Source organism: Trifolium pratense, linkage group LG2 (genome assembly GCF_020283565.1).
Source record: "Trifolium pratense cultivar HEN17-A07 linkage group LG2, ARS_RC_1.1, whole genome shotgun sequence".
NCBI classification, from domain to species: Eukaryota; Viridiplantae; Streptophyta; class Magnoliopsida; order Fabales; family Fabaceae; genus Trifolium; species Trifolium pratense.
In genome coordinates, this window is record NC_060060.1 from 24,861,979 (window position 1) to 24,874,338 (window position 12,360).

The 12,360-nt window shown below is 35.0% G+C and overlaps 1 protein-coding gene and 1 long non-coding RNA gene across 2 annotated transcripts; both read left to right on the top strand.

Moving 5' to 3' along the window:
* The first annotated feature begins 2,517 nt into the window (after window positions 1-2,517).
* On the top strand, window positions 2,518-3,078 carry LOC123904442 (protein TRACHEARY ELEMENT DIFFERENTIATION-RELATED 7A-like). The gene has a single exon (XM_045954111.1). The coding sequence runs from the start codon at window positions 2,518-2,520 to the stop codon at window positions 3,076-3,078; it is 561 nt and encodes a 186-aa protein (XP_045810067.1).
* Window positions 3,079-11,615: 8,537 nt separating this feature from the next.
* On the top strand, window positions 11,616-12,101 carry LOC123908690. The gene is made up of 2 exons (XR_006809663.1): window positions 11,616-11,776; window positions 11,879-12,101. It is a non-coding gene; the product is annotated as an uncharacterized LOC123908690 (long non-coding RNA).
* Window positions 12,102-12,360: the final 259 nt, after the last annotated feature.

The window sequence follows — 12,360 nt, forward strand, 5'->3', positions numbered from 1 at the left end:
CCACAGCAGGAAAATGTTCTTGTACAGGCTGCAAGAAGAGAATCTGAAGAAGAAAAAGTTCTTCCACCGCCACCTCGACAAGCACGGCCACAACTACAGCAGGAAAATGTTCTTGCACGGCTGCTGGAAAGAGAATCTCAGCAGGAAAAAGTTCTTGCACCGCCACTTCGACCACCACGGCCACCACCTCCATCCAAATGCAGTAATCAGTGTTGGTTCATATTCGCCGTAATATTCTTCGTTTGTTTTATAATTTGTGCGCTAGTGCTGGTACGTTTTACTTCTTTTTGCTCTTACAATTATTTCAAACTTGTTTTTAATTTTTGGTATTAACATTTTTTTAAAAAAAAAAACTTCTCATTTTATTTTTGGTATAATTGTGAAAATTGTGATTAAATTAAAAAACAAAAAATTGATTACTCATGGTGATGATTGTTGTTTCAGGTGTACTTGGTCATTAATTACATATTGTATTGATCAATGCTATTGAAGTCAATGGTCAACGTTAAATTTAGTGAGGCCAATAGTGCTGCTGATGATGATACAATAATTTCAACATTTCTAGATAATTCTAATATACAGGTTGTGTGACCTTATAATTGTAGGTTCCTGAAACAGTTCTTGTGACAATGTAGAAATTTTTAATACTATTAAGGTCGAGGTGTTTATATTTTGTTCTCTAAATTTTATGCTTGTACCAAATTAAAGTCACTATATGTTAATGGATTTTTAATATATATTGTGATAGTTATCATGATGAGAGGCACATTCTTTCCAAACTAAATTTTGATATATGTGATTAGTGTCTCCTTTGGGCTGGAGAACATCCTTACAGGAACCTTCTTATCGAAACTGATGCGAAAGTGATGGTTAATGGTTTGGATAGCACTGATCAACCTGCTGTTATTAGAAATCTTAGCTAGATTAGATATTTTTAGGGTCATTTTTGTTAAGAGAGTTTGTAACACTGTTGCACATAAGTCATAGCCTAGTTTGTTTAGCAAATGATACATAGCAAACTATGCTGGAATTGATGTGCTTCCCTTCCCGGTTTCTTGTGGTGGAAGCAATCTGGAATTCTGGATGCTAGCTCCAGATAAATTAGCAAATATTTACCTCAGTAAAATGCAAATAATTGTATGTTTAAATTAGATGCGATTTCTTCCAAAGTTCTAATCCTTATTTGTGCAGCTGTATTGTTGACCGAGTGTTTACTACAACTGTTTTTTTTTTTTATCATTTCTTAGTATGTTATTTGGAAAAAAAATTGATTTCAATATCCATTATGGTATGATTTGCCGGGTATGACACTAAAACCGTAGGTTTGTAGTAGCGGAAAGTCTTTCTGTTAGAGAAGTGGAATCTTCTGTTGGCAAACAACTCACAGTGAAGTAAGTTCAAAGTGTTAGTAGATATATGTTCCTCCAAGTCCTTCTGCAGAAGAAATAACAGAATTTCTTATGGTTTTGGGTTATTCTTCTGTTTCACCATATTGAAGAAGCAGATGTATGCATATTTGGAGTGTATGTCAAGGAGTTTTGCAGGGAATATGGAAAACCAAATCAACATTGTTTTTGTCCTTATAACAATATCTCCATCTCCCAACCCAAGCAATCACCAAAAAACACGCCGCAACTGAGAAGAAAATCCCACATCTAACAAATATGAATATCAAACTCCTAACCTAAAACACAATAAACACAGGTTGTATTGTGTGATCACCTTCAAACAAATTTACCTAAGTAGAGACCTTGTGCTCAAACATATTAAGGAAGTAATTGACACGACTCATAGGCCGGTCTAATTGATCGAGAAAACACTACCATCATCATGACCTAACAACGACGTCTATGTCCTCTCGATATAATGAAATTCCCCTCAACCAGCTACCCTAGCTTCACTCAACTTTCAAGGTTCACCTTCGGCAGTCAAAAGCACACTTATAGCTTAAAATTATTATGAGAAAATTTTAAAAAAAGGCAAACATGTACCTTATATAATTATATTTGATAAAAGTTTTTAACTTCAATAAAACTTAAATTAAATGTGTGAAAATTGACCTAATAACAAATTCGAGGGACAAAGTATATGTAATTGAATTGCATCAGGTTCATTCATTGTTTAGGTGTATTTTTTGAAATGAATTAAAAATAGAATAGGTATAAACACAATTGTTTTGATTAATTAAATGCAGGGGACTCAGATTAGAAACATTGAAGCTCTTAAAAAGACTCAACTCAATTGCATATACTATATACATTAGTTAATTATTTAGTTAGATAGATATATAGATGAAGACCGTTTAGTCAGTTACATATAACTGCAACTAACTAACTGAAAACTGAAAAACGGTTAGTCAGTTAAATGAACCTCTCTCTCACTCTTTCTCTCTCTCTCTCTCTCTCCCTCCCTCACTCTCAGTAAGTACTACTATATATAATCTAAGTATCATTAGAATATTCTCACAATCACAGATTAGATATCATCATCAAGAAATCACAGATAGCTATAGCTAGAATGGATCTTAATAAGTCACCACCACAATCATCAAACGACGACTCTGTCTCTTCACCATCAACACCACAGTCACCCCATGAGGATTCTGCTGATCTCTCACTCATCAATGACAATGAAGACTCTCTTACTCACTCTCCTTGGCATTCACCTCGAGCTCCTTGGAATTCACCACCACCATCACCTGCAAACATCCAAGACCCTCCACACCACCTAGTCCAAGACAACAACCCTCCTCCACACCACCTAGTCCAAGACAACAACCCTCCTCCGCACCAGCTGGTCCAAGACAACAACCCTCCAATGCCGCCGCCACCACCGCAGCAACAACTCCAAGATCCTTATCCGCAGCAACTACCTCCTCTGCCGCCGCTGCCAGCAGCAGCGCAGCAACAAGTCCAACAAGAAAACTTGCAAGACATAATAGAAGAAGTAGCGGCTGAGGTGGATACAGATTCTTCTTCTGGACCTGACTCGTCAGTGGCTTCAAGGGACTCATCATCATCAGGAAGAAATGTTTCTCCTCCACCTCACTCACCATCAGACGCCGAGTCCGGTAATTAGTCCTATCTATCTTATCTATCTATCTATCTATCTATCATCATCATCATCAGTTCTATTACCAATAACCAATTTATTTACTATACATTATTATGCATGCATGCATGATTTATATATTGATTAGTTAGGGAAAGAAAATGATGGCTGCTTGATTTATATATTGATCAATTCTTTAATTACCTTCTGTTTTTTGTTACAATCTTTTAATTAATTTCTTTTTTTTTCTTGATTTATCAATTCTTTAATTAATCTCGGCTTCACAATGTAGAGAATGTCATTTGATGTATGTATGTATGTATGTACGAGTTATGTAAATTTGCTTTATTGGAATTTCATTTAACTCATGCATGCACTGTTTCATTCATTGAATATTATATATATTCACCAATTGTTTTATTTTTGGTAAAAAAAAAAAAAGGGAATTATATTGACCAATTGCTTAATCAATTTAATTATGATCAAGTTGACTTAATTAGGAATTTCATTGGATCTTTCCTATGAGTACAGTACTCAATGTATTTACTATATAGTACCTCATTGGGAAATTAATTAATTAGGGAAATCAAGTTTAATTAATTTCAGCCTCATAGTGGATAAATTTTACTAACAGTGACAAGAATTATTTATGTATCATCACATTATAATGCAGATAATTTCATGTATGTATCTGTTGATGTATGTACATGTTATGTAAATTTACTGGCTATATTGGGATTCAATGGGTTAATTACAAAGAACTTTAACTAATGCAGTGTTTTCATTCATTAATTAAAGTATTCATGTAATAGTAGGATTGTTTGTTTCAGGTACCCCGCTTTAGAGACCGCGAAATTAGGTGTATGAAACTGGAACTCTGTTTTGCAATTTGGAGAAGCTGCTTCTTATGCAAACTATTTCATTTGATTTCATTTAGGCCATTGCTTGAGTCACTTTGTATATTTTCTTTAGTAAAAAAATGTGTGCTAGTAGTAGTTCATGAATTGACTTGAAACTTTTTTTTTTCTTTTGTCGTTTTTTGGTTGAAATTGTTGGAACATGAAAGATACTAGTTTGTTATTAGTATATTTTCTTCGGTACAATGTTATTAGTCATGAATATTATTGGTATTTTTTTTTTTTTTGGTCAAGTATTATTGGTATTTTTTAATGGTGTGAAATGTGATAATGTGAGGTGTGAACCATAATATTGTTTCTAAGCTCCAAATACCCCACTCACTATTTTTCAAGGTAAATTTTATTACATAAATTATATGGTCCTCTGCAAAAAGAGATATTGGACCAGTTCTGTTTTCTTATAAATTCTGAGGTATTTTTGTCCAAAAAACCAAATAATAAGATAACATATCTCATTTTTTTTCTACTCAAATTAAACTTTTTTTAATTATTTTTTTATAAAAGTTGAATTTGTAAACGCAATTTTGTGTTCTTTTTTTTTTTTTTTGAATCAAGGAAACTTTTTATTAATTCAAAAAACAAATTTTTACAAGGTGATCACCTGATCCAACCATCTAAACAGGACAACCAAAACCAGGAGAGAAAAATTAAACTAGATAAGCAACTGAGCAATGTGCTCCCTAAGCTTAGGACTTCTCCAGCCTCTATACACTATAGTATTGATAATCTCTTCATCTATTTTTGTATTATGTACTCTATTGCCAAAGCAAACATCATTCCTATAATTCCATAAGTAGTAAACTGTTTCGGCAGCTGCACTTTTAAGAAGTTGAGCCCTCCACCCTTTCCCTTTACTAAGTCTTGTGATCCACCTCAATTCATCATTCCATTTCATAGGGATATGATCTATCTGCAGCCATCTAAGGACCCTTTGCCAAATAACCTTCAACTCGTCGCAACCAAAGAACAAGTGATTAATAGTTTCCTCCCGGTGACAGAAGCAACAATGCACATCAACTGTCAAACCGAATTTATGGAGCCTATCTTTTGTTGCCAATCTGCAATGACATGCCAGCCAGAAAGTAAACAAAGCTCTAGGATGAGCCATGTTCTGAAACAGAGTTTGTCTCGAATATACAACAGGATATTCCTCCTTCAATAAGAGATAAACTTTCTTTTGGATAGTCTTACCCGTCATGTTGATCCAACCTGGTATCTGTAGGAGAGACTCCCTTTGTTTAAGGATTGCCTTAAGAATCCAAGAACATGTCTGCTTCACAGGCATATTCATCAATTCGTCCTGTTTAATATAATAGCTATGGATCCAACGAATCCACAAGCTGTCAGCCTTATTATTTATGTTCCACAGTAACTTGGTCAAATTAGCCCGGTTCCATTCATTAAGAGAGATCAGATTTAGGCCACCTTGGGTTTTTGGAGCACAAACATGCTCCCAGACCACAGGAGATTTCCTAGTGATAGCAGCCCCACCGGACCACAGGAAAGAGCGACAAATAGCATTAATTTTCTGAATTATCTGTTTAGGCAGCGGCAAGCATTGCATCCAATAGTTGGCCACGACAAAAGTCACACTAGCAATCAGCTGCAATCTACCAGCATGGCTCAAAAGCCTGGCACTCCACATTCGAATGCGCTCCACAATACGATCCACTAAGGGCATGTAGTGATGAATAGAGAGTTTCTTGCTAGTGAGAGGAATACCAAGGTACCTAAAAGGTAGAGCCCCTTCTGCAAACGATGTAACCTGTCTAATACTTTCCTTGATGTTGTCCTCCACCCCGCCATAGAAGATTTTACATTTAGAAGGGTTCACATGAAGACCAATTGATTGAGAAAAGTCCTTTATTTTAGCCATAACAAGTGATGAATCTTCATCAGTCGCTATTTTTAGAGTCTTTTTAATTAAGTTTTTAATATAATTTTATTAGTTTAGTGTTTACTTTAAAGTCATTTTAAATAAATTGCGGTTTTTGATTTATTGAGTCAATTAGACGTTTTTCTCTATTAAAATAATATTTTGTGTAGTTTTTATTTTCTTGTTTCAACTAAACAGATTTTATGCTTGAGAACAAATATTATTAATAGGTGTTTTAGTGTAATGTGCTGGTGTAAATAGAAAACAAACCAAAGCTGCCTATAATGAAAGAAGAAAACGTGGGCCTAATGTCTTGGCCCAAATCCAAGAAGAAAGAGATGGAGCTTGGCACATGTACCAGGAGCTGCTGCGGACACAGATTACACACGCACTACAGGACAAGAAAGACAGGAACTGTTCATCGACGGAAGGAGGAGAAAAGAAACAAAAGCTGCGCTACAGTGCAAGGAATGGAGAATTGAAGATAGTGGCTGCAACATGTGACACGTGTTGGCTATTGGAAATTCATGGTTCTAGTTTCTTCTTTTCCTTTGTTGATTTTGATTAGTATGAGTAACTAAATTTTTATGATTGGTCCTTCGGGATTCTGATTATTATTTCTCTTGAACTATGTGATTATCATATGTTATGATCAATAAATTACGAAGTTAGTTTCTTCAATTATTCCTTGCGCTTAATGCTTTACATGACTTGATCAATTGTGTGATGATTCCAATTATTTGTTTTACTATGACGATAGGAATGAATGATCGATCTAGGAATGATTGATCAATTAACTTTCACTTAAGACATTTTGGATTGTTAATTGAGATTAAAAGATTAAAGGTTGTAAACCTCAATTGATCATAGATTACCTAAGACATTAGGAATCGATGATCAAGGGAGAGGATTGTGTTACCAAGACATTGGACATAATCATTTGAGATTTAATCTAATCATGAAACTAAATTGAGTAAATTTGTAATCATACATGAAATTACCAAGAGAAGTAGTAATTAGATGAACCAAAAGGATCAATCGTTTTTCTTTCATTCAATTTGAATCACAAGTTATTTATAAGTTTATGATAAAAATTCAAACCAAGTTAAACTCCCCCCTTTGCATTTTAATTATTAATCCTAAATTATTTTAATTGTTTTGTCGAGATTGAAACAATCCCTGCGGATACGAACTTTATAAATTTTATTACTTGACGACTATTTAGTACACTTGCTAAATCTCTATCAACAAGTTCAACAGATTTCGTATCACCTCGCGTGAAAATCAGTAAGTCACCAGCGAAGCTGAGATTGATGATGTTAAGGTTCTCACATTTAGAGTGGAAATTGAAGTCAGGCACTTGTATAAGTTTCTGCAGCGTTCTATGCAAGTATTCCATAACCACCACAAAGAGAAGAGGTGAGATGGGATCACCTTGCCGAAGGCCTCGCTTAGCCTTCATAAAGCCCGTATATCTTCCATGAATGTTGAATTTATAGGATACTGAAGTTACACCTAACATAATCCATTTGATAAATTGATTAGGCAAACCAATCTCCCTCAATATGTGTTTGAGAGCATGCCAATCCACGGTGTCATAAGCCTTCTGAAGATCCAACTGTAACATACATTTGGGAGTTCCACTTTTTCTGCTGTATCCTCGGATGAGTTCATAGGCAAGTAAGATATGATCATGAATATGTTGTCCAGGCACAAACGCAGCCTGACTATGGTTGACTACATTTCCTATAACTCTGCTCAGTCTCACAGTCAAGATTTTTGAGATAATCTTAAAAATAGAAGTGCAGCAGGAAATAGGCCTATACTCCTTAATAGTTTTAGCTGCAGAGTGCTTAGGGATAAGAGTTACCAGAGTGCTATTTATAGCGCTGTAGATCTTTTCATCATAAAAAAACTCCATAATAGCTGCTATAACATCTGTTTTAACAATGTTCCAAGCTGCCTTAAAGAACTTTGCACCAAACTCATCTAGGCCAGGCGCTTTCAGGTCCCCAATACTCTTAAGGGCCCTTAGGATTTCGTCCTCCTTCACAGGTGCAACAAGAAACTCTCTCTGATCATTAGTGATTTGAGGACCATCTCTAATAGCAACAATATTGTTACTTGCATCTTGGCTACAATTGATAAACCATAAAACATAGTATAAACTTCATATAGCTACAACCATATTAAACCTAACCAACCAACACATCATCATCTCATAGCTACACCGTGCATATTCTATGCCTCATCATCAACAAATTTCATATCTATGCCCGTACGAACAATCCCTATATTCTAAGCAGCTAAACCATCACTGAAAATATTCACACAATCCATTATTATAAACTGACAAGGAATTTAAAGCATCATATTCATAAATGAAGTAAGAAAAATCCAAAATGTAAAAGGCATGACAACAGAAAAATAAATAGGGGAAATGGATATAAGAAAAGGGAAAATACCTACCTCCTTCAAGCCTTCGACAATGATAACAATCCTTTAATTTTTGGGTTCAATTTGGGATTTAGGGTTTAACAAGTTTTGGGAATGATGGAGAGAAGAAGGGTTTAGGGTTCAATTGATGGTGAACAATGCATAGAAGGGTTGATTTCGTCGGAGAAGATGGGAGTTCGTCAAAAAAAGACGGCGAGTTCGTCAGAATGATGGAGAAGACGGTGAGTTAACCGATGGAGAGTGAGGAGTGATTGAGAGTGAGGAACGACTGAGAAAAACGGTGAGAAAAAATGGAGTGAAGTGTCTGGGCGTGTGTTTACCTTTTTAATTTCAGCGTTTTTAGTTTTTTATTTTTTGTGAAAGAACTTATAATAGCACTTATGAAGAAGCGCTATCCTATCTATGACCTATAATTGCGTTTTACCAAAAGTGCTATCAAAGGGATATACATTTTATAGCGCCGCAAGGAAAGCGCTATTGAAGGTCTCTCTCAAAATTTATTTTTACTCTATTATAGCACTTATGATAGGAAAGCGCTATTATAAACATCAGAGTCATATTTTTAATAACACTTGCGTAAAAGTGCTATTAAATTAGTGCTATTGTAAACCAAAATTGTAGTAGTGAATATCAATGCTAGCGAGGTTGGTTTCGGCATTGCCCATAAGGGTACCATACAGGTTCATAACCTCATGTTCAACATCCTCATTGGTTGTTACCATAGTGCCATCATCTCTGTAAAGAGTTTTCAACTCACACTGCTTCTGTTTAGCTTTGAGGGAGGCATGAAAGTATTTATTATTTCCATCTCCAAGTCTGAGCCATTCAATTTTTTATTGTTGTCTCAACATTTGCTCCTCCATATCATTCCACTTAACGACATCCTCAGTACACTTTTGAACCTCCATGATGTGATGAGGGTTCATTCTATCTTGCAGCAGCCTACTATGAGCCTGTCTCAGGTTTTCTCTAGCTTTTTCAAGAGTGATTTTTATACCTGTAATGGGTCTGCCTAGCTTTCTCATCACTGGTTGCAGCCTAAGAAGCTTCCTCCACAAAACAAACATGGGCTTGCCAGCTAAAGGTGCGTTCCAGGATTCGGAAACACAATCAGAAAACTCAGCTATATTAGTCACACCATTAAGAAATTTGAAGTTGGATTTATGAGTTGGTGTGTTAGCTTTATCACGTTCTGTAAGACATAATAAAGCATGATCTGAGATACCAGGGTCCAGGTTAGTCAAGGTGGCATCAAGGTTCAGTTGGAACCAATCAACATTCCCAAGGACTCTGTCAATTCTAGAGTAAATAGTCCCATTCACATGCTTGTTTGACCAGGTGTAATAGTCACCAAGGCTGTCCATTTCAGAGAGGCCAGCCTTGTCCATCATTGAGATCATATCACTATATTCTGATTCATGCACCATTTTACCACCAATTCTATCAGCAGCTCTCAAGACATTGTTGAAATCACCCATAATGCACCAGGGTCCTTGTTGATGTTGGTGAAGGTCTTCCAGCTCTTTCCACAATCTCCTTCGGTGTTCAAGTTGATTTAAAGCGTATATGGCAGTAAACCAATGCAGGAAATTACCATTGATGTCATATAAGCCATAGTGGATCATCTGGGTAGTGCTACTCACAAGCCTAATATCAACTGCTCTGTCATCCTAGTATAGCCAAATTCTTCCATTCTCATGGTTGCGGTAATTGTCCAGGTATTTACCTTTAAGCCTCGATTTATTCCTTATGCTATCGGCCTTAGCACTTTTAACTCGAGTTTCAATAAGAACCACAATATCAGGCCTAAGGCTTAGGAGACGGGAGCCTATCTCCCTAGCCTTACCTGCTTTATTAAGCCCCCTGGTGTTCCATGCGAGAATCATTGACCGGTGTCCTGAAACACTAGCGGACCATTCAAAGTCCCTAGTGTTTCAAACCCATTGCTGCAAATGACATGTGTGTGGGAGTTGTCTCCTTGAGTCCCTTTCCCCTTCACCTTCCCATTGCGATGTATCTCAGTCCACGTATCTGCCTCCTTTACTGTCATTTGTTTATCTGTCAACAACGGTGTCTGCTCAACTGGTTGCGCTTCTGGGGGCTTAGGCTTCCATTGCTTTTCCATTCTTGGAGGAGGATCTTTGGCACAACGGTGTCCCATTTTTTGGCATTTATCACAGAAAAGAGGCTTCCACTCATATTCCACCATTTGTTTCATTTTATTCCCTGCACTATCCTTTATTGTTATATCTGTTGGCAGCTCTTGTGTAACATCCATTTCAACCAAAATTCGAGCATATGACACCCGAAATTTGTTCGCAGTGCATTCATCAGTGGCAATTTTTTGTTCTTAAACACACATCTTGTATCAATGAAGTCAAATAAGAATCAAACCTCTAAGCTTTTTAATTATGATATTGAGAGAATTTGTTTAGCTTCAGCCCATTATATCATTATTTTTTTATGGGCCTAGGTCAAAGTCTTCATGTTTCCTTTTTTTGTCATTCAATAATGTTAAAAAAATATATTTTCGGAATTTTTTTTATATTTTTTGTTGTAAGGACTAAAAAGTAATATTTTGAGTTGAATTATTAGGTTTTGTGCATCAGTTTTAAGTCTGAAGACTTATTTAAGTGGGGAGTAGTTTTAGGATTAGGGTCATTAATTTTAGGTCACGCAAACGGTTTTGGATTGCCTAAAGTCACATTTTTTCTAGTTTTTTGGTATTTAGACAAATGATATCTCTGTTTCTTGATTAGAGGAGGTCTTCGGTTATGGCCATCAGCTTTCATTGTTCCTATATAATCACAAGCCTAAATACAAATGTGATTGTAAGACACTGCAAAACATCAAATTGCCTATAAGAACAAATCTATTACAATATAAGAAAATTGATGACAATGGTAAAGTCAGTTTTGCCCTTGCTTAATAAAATGCCGCATGTCCTTTTGAAGGGTATTTTGAGTCCAAAAATTAAGTAATGGAACCAGATATGTGCCTAACCGAGCCATATTGCTGGCTAACTAAGCCAAATAGCTGTTTTGTGAGACAAAAGGTAACCAATTGTTCAAGCCAACCAAGCCATTGTTCAATTTTAACTGATCCAATTGATACTCAATGCCAAACTTTATGTCACATCACACCTTTCCAACTACTTGCTTTTAGAAAGAAAAAAACATGTGACAACAAAAAGTTGTCAAAACAATTGGGGGCAAATTCTCAAATTCAAATTTCAAATTTCAAATTAAACAAATATATATATATATCACTCAATACTCTCTCATCATTCTCTCCTTTACCTTTTAACTCTTCAATCTCATATTTTTTTCATTTATCATATTTTGTGATCTTCTCAATTTACTAATATTGGTTTCCTATTCTTCTTCTTTTTTTCTTTTTGCAGAATAGTTGTTCTAATGTTACAAGAATAAAAAAAAATAAAGTAAGCAATGAAATTCATTTCTTCTTTACAAAGGTATGGAGATGATGAAACTCATTTTATTAATTTTTATTTTCTTCCATTTTATTTCTATGATTTATATCATATTTATTTCTTACTTTTGTTTTTATTTTTCAGATCTATAAAAAGCATATGAAAACTCAACATTAATCTAAAACGTTGTGAAAGAGAAGATAATGAAAATAAAAAAGATGAAGGTTCCACTAAATGAAAGTGAAGAAAGTGAAGGGTTCCAAGAAAGAAGAGAAACGCCAGAAATTAGATTAGTGAGCAAAATAAAAACAATATCATTTTTCATCTATTCTTTCTCCATATTTTTATTCTACAATGATCTTTGCTCTATTTTTTTTTTTTTTTGTTTTCAACTCAAACTTTATTGGTATAACAATAGTCTCTTTCTTTCTACAACTTATTTTAACATAACTTGTCTTTTCTTCTTTATTAAAAATAATCGGTATAACAATTGTTAAAAATGGATAAAAGCTAATTAAAGAAGATGAAGTTCTACTTTGAATAAAATTTGATTTTTTTGGTTACGGTTGTTGATCCATATGAATAAATGTTTTGTTTTCACTATATTTTGAAGGTTTAAGATTAAA